This window comes from Buteo buteo, chromosome 2, assembly GCF_964188355.1.
Source record: "Buteo buteo chromosome 2, bButBut1.hap1.1, whole genome shotgun sequence".
Classification (NCBI taxonomy): Eukaryota; Metazoa; Chordata; class Aves; order Accipitriformes; family Accipitridae; genus Buteo; species Buteo buteo.
This window is the reverse complement of record NC_134172.1, coordinates 13,651,636-13,666,324: the sequence shown is the minus strand read 5'-3', so window position 1 is coordinate 13,666,324 and position 14,689 is coordinate 13,651,636. Positions and strand designations below refer to the sequence as shown.

The following is a 14,689-nucleotide window of genomic DNA, read 5'->3' as shown; positions in this document are numbered from 1 at the left end:
CTAGATGGAAAACGACCTATGTCTCTAATTTCTGTCACTCAACAGATCTTTTCCGTATTTTGTACACTGTCCAGATAACTTTGAAATGTATCTAATGTATACACATACTGTCTTGAAGCTAAGACTTTATTTGCACAATTCCTTCAAAATTAGAGCAAGTTGGAAAAGAAATAATGATTAATCTACATATCAAATTTAAAAAAAAACCCTCTCAGATGAAGTGCAAAGATCCTCAGACAGAAACATTCCAGTGGATCCAACTGAGCTTGATGAAGGCTAATTACTAAGTTCATTTACCACAGGCTTGCCGTTTTGTTTCGTTGTTTGGTTGTTTTTTTTAAAGTAAAGAACATGATGTTCCTTATATCACTTGGTAATGGACTGAAAGCTTTTCTTATTGGTGTTCCTATTGGCAACTACAATAACACAAAGATTCATAGGCAACAAATCCTGAAAGAATAGCCTGACATTGCATCCTTACTCATTTTGTAACACTGACTATAGTAAGCTGCACTATAAGCTGACAAAAACATGCACCCTCCATTTTTACTTGAGAGGAAAAAATAAAGTGCAGCCAAGAAACTATTATATACAGTAAATATACACATAATTATATACATATCATGAGACTCATGGATGAAAATTCCCTATTCGTATTTTATTAACAAATCTAAAACACAGGGAAAAGCATATGGATACACTACTATTTGAAATTGTCTGTAAGATTTTAAAGACCTTATAGTTAGGCTAAGGGTGAGCTATGACTGACTCCTGCATCATGCATCTTTAAAGTAGAAAGAACTCATGCATTCTGGTCTGGAGTCCACATCAGCTCTACTTTCTCTGTGTAGAGAAGCAAGAACAGAGGCTGTATTAACAATTCCTCCCACTACAAGGTAAGATAGGGAGCTTTTTGAACAGGTCTGATCCATTTTAACTGTTATATTCGCTTTTCCTAACTCAGTTCTGCTTGCCAAACAGTGTATGTAAGCTAGCTCTGAACAATGTAGCTAAAATTTCCTCACTGTTATTCCATACCATTAAGAAATACAAAAGGTATAGATTTAAAACAGGTTTCTAGAAAAGCTATGTGGAAAAAAAGATGACTAATTATATTGAAGTACTAATAATGATCAAGATTTCCATTTATCATTTTCGTTATTTAAACACTGATGCTAATTTGGGGACTGGGCAATCCATTTTAAAGGTGGAATTTAACTTGAAATATTTTATCAAATAATTCAACACTGTTACAATTGCCTGGTTACTGATACAGACCTTAATAAAAAGAGGGTGGGAACCTGTCAATTTACATTAAAAAAAAAACTTATTTAGATTCTAAAAATAGTAGCTTGAGTTCTAAGATACTAAAACTATAGGGCAACAATGGAAAAAAGTAAATGGTCAAAAAAAATACAGCAAGCACTACACTTGAAAAATCAACCCCATTTTATGTCTATTCCTTCCTCTACCCAAAATCTGAATATTGAAAGATGAACAAGAGGAAATTCCCTGTGGGTCATATGTTCACAGGGTACACACATATGCACTGTAACTCCTGGAGACAGTGGCAGAGACGGCAAACCTTGCTTCCAGTCTTAACCATAAAACCAAAAGCTTTTTAAAAAAAAACAAGCCATCTTCTGATAGGTTACATATGAGACATTTGGGGCTTTAACAGTTATTTAAGTTTACTTAGTGAGCTTTTTTAGCTATTGCTCAACAATGTAAAATACTAGCATCACTGAGTGCACAAACCACCACATAAAAGACATGAAGTTTTCCTCACAGAAATCCGTGACTGCCGTACCATTGCATTTCCAATGCTGGCCTCTTGAGAAAAAGACTCTTAATCAAGATGAAGAATCTAAAAGTTCCATAGCTTAGTAGTAAGAACACGCATCCACTGGGAACTATGTGCTTCAATCCTGGAAAAAGGGCAGGTTATTTGTATAAATATTTAAGACCTCAGTTTCTAAAATGAATTGCCATAAATGAGAGGCATCACTTTCTCTTCTCATTCTCAATTAAAAAGAAGAAGAAAAACAAACAAAAACAACCCCCAAAAAACACCACAAAACCACAACACCACTTCTGATTAGTGAAAAAATTTAAACTAGCCTCTTAGAGCAGCCTGGTACTTTTACATTTACTTCCATCTCCTAGATTTTCACAGCATGAGTAAAGTAAGTCCATGGGTATTCAAATTTTAATTCAGATTGGGGTAGACTTGAGGAATAATGTGTTACTAGTCAGTAATGGTAAATACAGACTGTCTATATACTAAAATTAAATACTAAAAGATGTTAACATGAATAAAATATGAAACTAGGGCAACTGTATAGACTAAGCATTGCTTCCAAGAATTAATAGCAAAATTTTCAAATGTGCTAATTTCAATGAATTAAGATACAACTTTTTTTATTTTATATCCATAAAATTATATTTTTTTATAAACTATATAAATTATATATACATATAATAGTTTTTATATGAACTATTTTATAGTTTTAAATTGTCACGAGGCTTGGTTTTTTGTTGTTTTGTGTGTTTTTTTTTTTCCTTTGGGGAACCAAAGTACGTCCAAATAGCCCATGAATTCCAATATCTAACTGTTTCTTTCTTCGGGCTTTGGCAAATCCAACTTAAAAAATGGTAGAAATTTACTTATATCTAGTTCATTGCCAATTATTATTTTTCTATCTTGGTAATCTCTCTCATCACAAAATGAAGCAAAATGGAGTTAGGAAATAAAAGGAAAAAAGGGTTACTGTTTTACTTAGAATATGGAACTAATTTTGGCCACAGCTGTAAGAGACAGGTGGTTTTATAGTGCAAAGAAAGTTCTTATGACAGAGAAAGTTACAGGAGAAAAAGAGTGTATAACTAGAGCTAAGTAGGCTTGAAAAGGCTAAGACCTTTAACTCCATTTTTGGCTCCAAATAAGAAAACATTTTTCACCTTTCGGATGTTGCCACTTCAGTTTTTTTCTTCACTTTTTCAGAGCAGCTTCAACACAGGTATCACTTCACCTCATCATATGTGCATCTAGTTAAAATGACTACTCAAAAATGTAAGCTAAAATTATACTATTCTCATTGCTTAACACACTGAAGTCTGCATTTGATAAACTGTAATTTAGAAGGACCTTATTAAAAGTATTAAATAACTTCAAGAATATACAAAAATACATCTCCTGTGTATACATTATGCAAAGGCTTACAATAGGCATCATCAGTAACAAGTCTTACCCTAAGATTTTTACTTTCCACTACACTTGTCACCTGTACCTGTTTCCTATTTCAAGGTGCTGAAATTAGTTGTTTCATTTCAAAGCTTGCAACAGTGTTTCTCTGAAGCACTTATATGCATTGCGAAAGAAAACTGACTTCATATTTTAATTGACAGAGTCAGAGAGGAAAAAAACCCTTAGCATTCAATACTTCCTGAAACAGAACTGAATGGACTAATCTAGAAGCAAAGATCTCTTTCAGAGCTATTACCCATACCTTCAGTTAAATATACATTTTTCTCCCAGACTACACTGTCACAGTGAAGATAGAATGACAATATATTATGGAAACTCAAAACTCCAACACTGACTTGATTTTTACAATCGATTTTCATTCAGAAATATCTGTGACTTCACATTGGCAAACTCTAGCAATTAACAGAGGAACACGATAATTTAAATAGTGTAATTTTGCCAAGTTCAGAGAAACAGAAATATCCAAATTTCTCTGGAAATTTATCACTGAATACACTGTGTGATACAAAACAGTTTTTAAAAGGTGACAAAAGTAAACATAGTGTAAAATGAACTATAAAGATGGTAACTCTTAAGTTAAACATAAATTTTTAAAAAAAATAAATAATTCCAAGTTCTGGCCTTTAAAGACAGCCAAAAAACCCCTCATTTCCACAAAAGTATCTGACCCATTTCAGCAAGCCTGCAAAACAGCCGGAACACTGAAGGAATTCTAGAGATTGGCCATGTAATTAGCACACACTAAGTATTCAGAGCTACTTGCTGTAGCACTGTAGTACAAAAGAATTTTGGAGCACAGTGCTCTGCTTATTTGCATTTCAATATACTTCACATCTCTTTAGTAAATGAGCTATAGGAATAAGCAGACAGAAAGAAAATGGATAAATAGCTACCCTTTAAAGCTAAATTGTATATTTTGCATGCAGAAAACTAAAACCAAAGTACTTTCCTAGAACTTCTATGAATTCTAGTACTACACATTTTTATATTAAACATTAAAACTACATTTTGCTAGGAATATTGCCTACCAAGTTTTGCCCCATATCAAATGTTTATTATGATTTGTAATCATCTCAAACTTCTAAGGATTTGTACAGGAATTCCACTGTAACCAGAATGATTTCTTGCTAAATCTATTTACTGTATTGTTTAATCCTCAAATTTTATAAAAAAATGTAAGTGTCCTTCAGGCAGAAGTCTAACTATAACTTAGTCTAGTCTTCCAGTAAGACACAGCATTTACATTAAACTTGTCTCATCATTTTTTCATATCAAATAATTGTTACAGAAGTTTTCAGTATTCATGCACATGCCATCATAAGCTTCAACCACAAAATTCTGATGTCTGGACACACTACTAATGGTGCAGGGTTTTTTGGTGGGGTCTTTTTCATTTGTTGGTTGGAGGTTTTTCAGTTACAGCTTTCTACCTATAAGCCAGGAAAGATGGCAACAGCCTGACATTACTTTTGACCAAAAAAAAGTTGTGTAATCTGTGAAATGAAAGTGATGGCACATCCTTATCATACCCTAGGAAAATGGACTGGGGGAAAGTCAGAGGTTTAAGAATTAGTAGTTTAACTAGGTTTAGAAAGGTATTTATAAAGTACAATATTTGAGGCCAAACATCTAACAAGTACACAAATACATAGCTCACTGCTAGGTGACAACGAACTCTGGTTTTCTCAGTATTTTCAAGCTCCTGGTGATACATGAAGATTTCCATATATTTTAAAAATTACTTTTAAATGAAATAGTTTTAGCATATACCTTGTAAAAAGTACTTTCCACAAAAATAAAAAAATATGAAATAAAACATTGATATGATGAAAGGGAATGACATCTATAACATTTTTTAACTTATACTATTCACTCTCCATGAAGTTTGTGCAAAAACTCAAGTATAGTCAGAAGACAAATACAGAATGAATAAAACAAAAACTAACCTCATAAACAAAATACACTTTGGCTTTTACATAGATTCCCATGCGTACTACTGCGCGCACAGCAGCATTCATACCTGGGGAAAAAAAAAGCAAAATCCCATTGTTATAGGTTATCCAGTATTTTTTATATACTATAAATTTTCAGTGTCTTCAAAAAAAAAAAAAAAACAAAAAAAAACCCAAAAAACCCAGAACATTAATTAATTCCTAAAGAAAGGCAATGATCAGCATCTATTAAAACAGAAATTTGCTTAATGACAGTGCAATCAGCCCATGAATATGAAGGGTGCAGAACTATTTGCTTTGTTATAATAATTATGTGGATGCCAGTATGCGTGTTATGTGTGTTAATAGGAGATTAAATTGCTGCTGATTGTAAAACACCATTGTAAAAGTAACAGCTACTAAACCAGAAACAGAAAGTAAATTCACTTCACAATGATTAGTTTTCTATCTGAAATGTAAAACATTCAGCCAGTTAAAATTTAGCTTCTTCAAAGGAGAAATTACATGGTAACAGTTCTTGTTCCTGAGCTTTCCAAAGTAACACAGGCATATACACAGTATTTTCTAGGGACCACAGCCAAAGCTCCTGACATGGACAGGTGCCCACTTAAAAAGACAGACGTAGCTTTAAATTAACACAAGAAACACTGCATGGACTCATTTGACAGAAAAGTGCCTAAATGCCACTTTGCTTCCCAGAATTGCAAATTCACATTGATTCTCTACTCATAGACATCTGACAAATTATACTAATGTAAAATCTTCGATTTAAGTCCAGCAATCAAATACGTAACCCCCTGAGCAACAGTGAAAGTTCCACTGGTCCCCTGACATGGGTCAAATGAATTTGTTATAACCCAACTCTTCACATATTGTGTTACCTTACTTATTATTCAGTAAGTTCCCAAAAGTAATAAACTAATTGCTTTCATACCACTTAAACAGACTCAAGAGATTATGCAAAGCATGAGGACAGAAAAAGTAGTTAGGCTACACTGAAAGAAATAGCCTCAGCACATCAGTTGAAAAGGGATGCCAGAAACACGACAATCCAAAATATTGGGCACTGATTCTCCAAATCTGTTGCACTAAATATCAGAATAGCGAAGTAGTAGGTCACCTCTGCTATTTGACATAGGTGTTAAGTGTTCACCTATCTGGGGATATAAAAAGTCAGTCACTAGAATATATAAATCCACAACACAGTAAGCCATAAAGATCTATTCCTACAATCTCCACCATTATTAGACAAAATACTGAGCTATAAAAGCTTACCTGCCTGAATAAAGAATGAGTCTGAGGTTTTCTCAAAGATTTATTACTTAGGAACATACCAGAAAGTCCCTGAAGTTTCCCAGTGCAAAACAAAAAAATTAAGTTTGCCAAAATCAAAAGTTGCTTTGTCATTCATATAGATGTCACTTAGCCTTAAGATTAAAATCACAAGTAATAGTGTTTTCACATCAATTCTGTATTAGGAAATAATAGCAAGAATTCTCTCAGCCAGAGAGACTGGCTGAGTCAGCCAGCGGCAGAGCTGGAAAATGTTCTTAAATGCCAAGACAGCTAAAAGCACAGCTTTGGACGATGAACTGGATGATGCCAAAAAAAAGCAGAGAATCTCATCTGACAAGCTGTACTGAAAAGAAAGTTAGCATGCTAAGCCTCAGATCAAAACAGATCTTCTACACAGAGAAAAGTTATCTCCTCAGTGAAATGGTTTTCATAACAAAATGAACACACCCACCCACCCCACCCCCCTCACACACAAGGTTCCCTGGAAAGCAGAGACAAAGACCTTTAACTTTATAATACTTGACAGTTCTTCACAGCACTGCCATTTTCCTCAAACAGGGAAGACATAAGCACAAGCTACTCCTTTCATGGAAGTCCACAGCTTGCTTCTATCAATGCACAACATGTGTGGGAAGGGGTTTTTTTTTTGTTTTTGTTGGTTGGTAGCAAGGTTTTTTGGTATCTTGGCCTTTGGGTTTGTTGTTTTGGTTTTTGAGGTTCAACTTTGTCACCTCTCCCATTTGGCATCTGAGAAGAAACACTGTTACAGGTGTCTAATATATGTTCATTTACAAAGGCTCTAGTGTCTCATTCTGCAGTAGTCTCTGTATTCCAAGTGCCTAATTAGAATAAAGAAAAAGCATCTGTGATCCAAACAGGCTAAAGCAGAATAGTTTTGTCAGCAAAAGTAAATATTTAATAAAATAAGAAGAAATTAAATATAAACATTCACATGTCTACCAAAGACACATACTTGTCTTTTATCTGTTTCTTGCTCACATTTCTGCTTTATTGATCATGTATCCTAGCTTTTTATCTTTAGCATGTACTTCTTTTAGCCAGTGTATTTTAATGAAGGGTAGTAACTCTGGCCTAATTACAAATGATCCAGATCTGCCATACCTTCATTATGTATAAATTAGCCTACAAATGTTGATTTGGCTTAATGTTCATACTCCTTCTAAAACAGAATAAGATATAAGCATTTATTTCTCAAAATGACAAATTAATTAATTCTTTCCATGTGACTATATTCATAATACAGCCACATACTTTCTTAGCAAATATTTTCCAGTTTCCATGTGTCTTACATGAAAAATTGATAAAATTCATAATTTATCTGCTGCAAGAAAGGGCAAAAGCCCAGGAAAAAAACCCACAAATTAGAGACAGAAAGCATCTTCTCAGTACCACCACTGTAACTTTATAATTTTATGCAACATACATTTTATTATTATTTGGTGATGTATACTTTATCTCTTTATACAGAAAAAGGACTTGGGTGTTTATTAGCAAGCTCCTAAAGAAGTGGCTTACATTGCAGAAGGGCTGAGGACTGAAGGATATTATAATTTGATATTTACAAAATACAGTTAAAACACTGAAGCTTTAGACTTTTACATGTTGGCTATCTAAATCTGAACACACTAATCGCGGTGATTCAAGTATGTAAATACAGATAATTTCATGAAGTCTCTGTAGAACTTGTCTAACAAAATGTTGCTGTATTTGATTATTTGTGGAGTCTTACAATAGGATTTGTGAATTACCATAATAACTATGAAATGTAATTATATGCTTATTACTGAAAAAGATTTACCAGGTTAAACATGGATTTAGTCCTGAATAATAAATATAGCCTGATACACATAGGATTAGAATAGCAGCTTCAAAAGAAAGCCACAAGTAAAACCAGTATTTTTTTATAATGTAAGAATTATTCAAAATCTTTCTGAATTACCACTTGCTTTTGCATTAAAGCCTTTGACAGAGCAAAAGATTTATTTTGCTCTTTTGGACTCACTTACATGGCTTTACATAATGTCTGAAAATAATTTAAGAGTTGATAATTTACTGTCCTTCTTGATATTGTCTATTCAATTGTCTTTGAAAGCAATAATTTTCATAGCAGGGTTGCAAACAGTACTACAGAAATCTTTAAATTATTTTAAAGGCACTCCCTTCCCCCAAAAGAATATTCCTCTCCCGTGCCTACATCCTGTTCCACATACATATGCACCACTACAACAGAGGAGTTTGAGTAAAATTAAAACACTATTCTGTGTTTAAGCCAAGTTTTCCTCACTTTAGTCAGCTAGACAGGCCTTTAAATAAATAACTGTAATACTAACCATATGAATGAAAAATCAAAACTATGCATCTTGGACAAGCACTTAAGTACCACCAATTTTAAAGATAAACACTGGCCTTAATGCATGCTTAATGACTTAGTGCATATGTTTAAGCGCTACCCTGAATAAAGTTCCATACTTAATAGACTATATAGCAAAGCACAGAAACTAAGGAAAATGTCTAAATATTACCAAACAAAGAATTTATTCAAGTATAGAAATGGATGTACCAGTAATGATGCAAGAGCCTATAATCACCAAAAGGAAAGATGAGAAGAAGCAGTCAAATACAAGAACTGAACAAAAGATTAAGAAAGCAATTTGGGTTTCTTCCATTTACTTTTAGTTACCCAACAGGTTTCATTGCATATATTCACAATAATGATTCTGGATACCTGAAGAAAATACTGTACAATTTTTCTAAACAGTAACACTGTATTAGATCAGAACATTCTACTGCTCAAATAGATACAATAGCATAACATCTAGACTACATACATATCTCCTTCTTCAAAATTAAGACAAAATCTTAAGAAACTAGTTTCAATCATAGAATCCACTAATGAAGCAGTTCCTCCAAAATACTAAATGCATTGACATAGTTACACTCATCTATTAATAATTACATTCCTTAATTTTATATAAAAATTATATTTATATTATATAGATGGACACATATGTATGTATCTTATATTCATGTCTATACACACACTATTATTTGCTGGAAAAGGTGCCTTTTTGGGGGGCTAGAATTTGAAAATTCCTTGTGACTGTCTTCAAATTACTTAAGTGTTAACAAATAAACTCTGTAATTTGGACAACATAAGAGTGTAGGTTGTTTTAGTTTGGGTTTTTTTTTGTGTTTGTTTTTTTTTTTTTAATTTATTTTATTTGTTCAGTGGCAGAATTTCTTTTTCCATCATATGCTAGCAGGACAAGATCAGTGCATCTGTGCTACCATATTAAATATGTTTTGTGATGTTCCTTGGAAGCCTGTAATGCTTCAAGAGTAGAAATACGTAGATCTTTGCTTCTACGGTCATGGTCTGTGGTATTCCAAAACTCTGAAATCCAAGAGGCTACAGGGTTCTTTTTAGCTGTTTCTAAATTCAGTATTTGCTGAAGGAGTGGAGGTTTTTTTTATTTGTTCAGTGGAAGAATTTTTTCTTCCAATATAAATTACCAGGACAAGAGCAGTACATCTGGACTACTATATTAAATAAGCCTCAAAATGTTGGAAAACCTGTAGTGCTTCAAACATAGAGATATGTAGATCTTTACTTCAGCAGTCCTGGTCTATAATATTCTAGACCATTACCACATAATCCGTAAATCCCTCTACTTATGCTGCCTTCCACAACGCTAAATCTTTGAGTTTATCTCAAAAATAACATGGTCATATTCAAAGACAATAATCTTGAGCCAGTAAATTGGGCAACAGCTCTAAGTAGCCACAAACTTATTATTCCCCAACAGTACACAATCACCTTCTGTCAGAAGCTTTCAGATGACATTGTTCCTGCTGCTGAGCCATACCTATCATGGTCCTAGAATAAGCAGCCAGATTGGAGGTTGTACGAACATAAGTGACCTACGGCGGCCAAAATTGTCTGTGGCAGCTGCTGGCAACCAGCCTAAAATACAACCAGTGTACTTCATGACCTGAAGCAGACCATGGCTAGAGAGTCGAACAAAGCAAAGACAGAAGCATGACTTAGTCATTAGTCCATCATTTATTAGTCCATCTTTGAACTGCAACCGCTACAGTTTAGAAATAGCCCAGAAACAGAACTAACACTTAAATTTTGAGAATCAGTTGTCGAAACCTCTTTCACCTCTCAAGGTACTTGTGATTATGGTGGAAAGTACTTGTTTTAGTTCACAATTTAACAGCTGGCTGGCTAACGTGCTGGACTGCAACGTTTAGTACTTACAAACTTTAAGTGTACAAAATACACATCTTTTTTTCTGTGAAATAAATTGCTGATAAATTCTTTAACTCCACCAAACAAAATAATATACCTGTGTTTAAAATATGGTGACTAAACCATAATAGCTCCAGTATGACATATACACATTCTCTAGTCCTTAATGTTGCATGGGTAGTAAAAAGGACAAACAAAAAAAACCTTGCAAGGAAATACCACAAATGTGGGGAAGTAATTTAAACCTTAACATGTCCTATACATAGAAAGGCTTGTGTAATTTACCTAATGCTACTTCTAAATTATTAAAAAGTACAATAACAGCAAAGGCAGTAACTTCTATTTTAAAATAATTTCAAGCATATTTTGTTCTAGGCTAAGAGTTACAGCCCAATCTAAATCAAGGCACCTATTGATATGAAGATTACATGTTTACTGCAACACTAATGGGTGTCCTTTCCACTCAATTTCCTATGAGTTCAGTTTGCTTTATAGATATTCTGAATATTTCCAGTGTCTAACAAATCTAAAAAAACCCAAAACCAACCAAAATCAACCAAGAGACTGGAACTATTTTTTTTTAATATATATTTATATTAGTATTTTTTTGCCTAATTCAGAGTTAGTAGTTTTGCCTCATGTACAGTTTGCTTAAACATATACTTTCAAACAGCTCTGTAGTAATAGCAGCATATTTTCTTCTGCTTATACTTCACAACTTCACTTCTCTCGCAAATTTGCCCCACAAAGGGCAAATGACCTTGACTGGGCATGACTCATTCTGTCCCTTGTTTAACCCCTAAACTAGCATGCAAACAGACTTGAGGTTGCATATTTTACACTTCTATACTGCTACCAAGATAAAAAGGATTATGAACCTCAAATATGTTGTGTGACTCAGCTGAAACTATCAAGTTCTAATTTTTTTTTTCTCCTTGTTCTTCTAAGTTAGGACAACAACACTGCCTACAAAACTGGGAAGGCATCCGGTTTACTTTGGTCTTTGTGACAACCTCACTCCTGAGACAGCAACTTTCAGAGGCTGTTACTCTTTATCCCTCCACATAAACATGCCACAGTTGCAATTTGCCAGATAAAGTCTAGATATTACCCATGGATTCTGCAAGTCCTTTAAATGCTTTAATTCACATAGTAGCAAGTGCAGATTAATGCTTTTATAAAGAGAGATACATCTGCTGCTGCATTATATAATCTCCAGCCAAGTGGAAGCAAGTAGCAGGGCTCAGCCTCTCGCTGAACACGCTACCGCTGCTTGAGGCAATGCCCCGTCACACTTTAAAATTAAAATGGCGATTTGGCGACCAGACCATTAAAACAGAGATGCCTTGATTCACAGTCCCTCCTAGAATCATGTGGCAGTGGAATTGATGGCACAGAGCAAACTGTGGATAAAACTTGAACAAGTGTAACCCCACGAGGGGCAAAAGATAAACCAACTAAGGGCGTCAATTTGCTTTTTCTCCGGAAACTGCAACATTTTCCTCTCCTTTCGGTATCAAATCCCTTCCAGCCCTGATTAGTTTCAGGTAAACCCGGGGGCTCCCCGTTATTCCGGCGGGCAGAGGGAGGGAGGATGCTTCTCCCAGCCCAGATGACGCAAAGAGGCGGAATCTGCAGCGACTCGCAGCGGATCACGTACACACCGGCGGCGGGGAGGGAGCGCGGAGACGCTGGTCCATGCGAGCCACCACCGCCTCGTGGACGCGCGGGGAGGGAGGGGAGGGGGGTGGGCTGCTGCCTGCGGCCGCTCGCCTCTTGGGAAATGGGACCGAAGGCCCCAGCCGCGGGGGCGGGCTGGTCCCTGCACGTCCCCCTGTGAAAAAAGCTGGGGAAACTGGTCATTAAAGTAACGAGCCCACGTAAAAAAAAAAAAAAGGAAAGAGAGGCTTTCCCCCCCAGTCTCTTTGCAAACGAATGCGAACGTTTCTTCTTTAAGCGAAAGTACTTTCGAAACACTCACGGGAAAAAAAAATCCAAAAAAAATCCCGTAATTTAAGGGAAGGAGCTAAAAGCAATCATCACTAAACAACTCCCCCGGCAGAAGCGGAGCAAGAGTCCTCTCAAATAGCACGGAGCATTGCACATTTGAAATCTTTATTAACGGAAACTTCAAACTATTAATATAGATGAGATTATTTGCTAGAAAAGGGGAAACGAAACTGTAGGAAAACGACTTCATGGCTAAGTATATTGCGATCAAGCCTCTTTTCTTTCCCTTCCCTTTTAATGTCTATAGGTCTTTTGTTCGCCCTGTCCTGTAGCTAGGACTCGCTCTACACTTAGGAGATTCAGGAGGTGAAACACGTTTTCCAACGTGCTCCTACGGGGCTAGAGAGTAAACTAAGATCGGAGCGTTCTAAACCGTGGGCAGGAACGTAAAATTGTTCCTGGTGCCGAAACGAAGTGAAAAGCAGATGAGGCGAGGGCTGGCAGAGCCCCAGCAGCGCAGCCAGCCTCCCACCCGCCGTGCAAGGCGGCACGACCTCCTCCCCCGCTCACATCAGCCATCCGCTCTCCCTCCTCGCTCTCCTCTCCCCACCACCTCCCGAGGGGTGAAGACGTTTTGCTGGTAAAAGTTACTGGCGCGTTTCTACCCTCTTCCCTGCCAAGGCAGGCTCAGAGGAAATGTGATGGGAAGGGGAGGGAGGAGGCAGGGTGAGGGTATAGTTGGCGAGCTCAGGCGCCCAGGCCGCGCAGAAGTGATTTTTGTTTTAAATGATCTTAGCAAGAGGCACAGCTCGAAGGCCAGGACGGAGAGAGGAACCCGAGAGCCGCGGCAATCTCGTGTGCTCCGCTCCCAGACCCCCCCCCTCGCTCTCCACTACCTCCACGTGCCCCTGCCGCCGCGGCCGCCCCCGAGGCAGCCCGTGCTTCCTGCTCCCTCCTCGTAGGCGCTGCTACACCCACCGGCTCCTTCCCCGGCCTCCCGCATGGGCGCCCTGCCCGCCCGGGAGGCCCTTCGCGCTCCTGCCTGCCTCCCTCCCTCATACCTTCCCCCGAGGTGCTCCCCACCGGTGCCCCAGTCCCCACCGCCTCCGCAGGCCCGCCCCTCCTCTTCCTCTCCTTTCCTTCGCTCCCGGCGTGAGCGGCTACCTTGGGCATCGCCGCCGCTGGTCAGCACCCCGATGGCCTTCCCGGTGCCCGACAGGTTCTCGAAGAACTTCGGCTGGTGATCCATGGCGCTGCGGGGGCGGCACCGGCGGGCGAGACGGAGCGAGGTCGCTGAGGGAGCCCCTTGGCCGCGGGGCTCTGCCCTGCTACCCGGGGTGCACGCTCCGATGGATCAAGTATTTGGCCTCTGCGGAAAAAGAACCCGAAAAAAAACCCAGTGTAGGCGTGTACTCGCAGACAAGTGTATTTCTATAGAAAAAAAAATGAGGGGAGGGGGCGGCTGTGTAAGAAAGCCCAGGGGGAAGAGAAAAAAAAGAAAAAAAAAGGTGAGTAGAGAGCGGAGGAGAGAGGCAGCTCTCACATCGCAGCCAGCCAGCCGCCCGCCTCTTCCCCGGCCGCACCCGCCGCCGCTTCCTCTCCCCGCTCCCGCTGACAGCCCTACGCGGCGCGGCCCCGCCCTCCAACGGCTCTTCAGGAGGGGCGGCTGACCGGCGGGCCAGGGGGCCAATGAGAAAGCGAGCTGCCGCCTCGAGCGGCGGCCGTTTGCGGCGGGCGGGGCGGGGCGGTTACGTTCCGAGGGAGCTGGCAGGTGGGGGCGGGGGGTGGCGCGGGGCTGAGGGAGAGGGCGGCGGCGGCGGGGGAGGGGCTGCAGGTGGGGGCGGGAGTCCCCGCGGCGCCATTCCCTTCCCTTTACCACCCCCCCCCCGGCGCCTGAGGCGGGGGCGATGCGGGGAACATGGCTGGCGTCTGAGTGGGAGGGAGTTG

General features: G+C 38.5%; 1 protein-coding gene across 5 annotated transcripts in view; it reads right to left on the bottom strand.

Annotated features, from left to right (window-relative positions):
* The window catches only part of PFKP (phosphofructokinase, platelet), a 47,476-nt gene extending 33,083 nt beyond the window's left edge, over nucleotides 1-14,393 (bottom strand). The window contains exons 1-3 of one of the 5 annotated variants that reach the window (XM_075045800.1): nucleotides 14,286-14,393; nucleotides 13,907-14,111; nucleotides 5,215-5,288 (exon numbers count right to left, since the gene is read on the bottom strand). In XM_075045800.1, the coding sequence (XP_074901901.1) occupies nucleotides 5,215-5,288; nucleotides 13,907-13,991 (159 nt within the window). In that variant the 5' untranslated portion in view covers nucleotides 13,992-14,111; nucleotides 14,286-14,393. Of the gene's footprint in view, nucleotides 1-1,810; nucleotides 2,071-5,214; nucleotides 5,289-13,906 lie in introns of those variants that run through there. The other 4 variants (XR_012652868.1, XM_075045803.1, XM_075045801.1 and 1 more) reach the window with 4 other exon arrangements.
* Nucleotides 14,394-14,689: the final 296 nt, after the last annotated feature.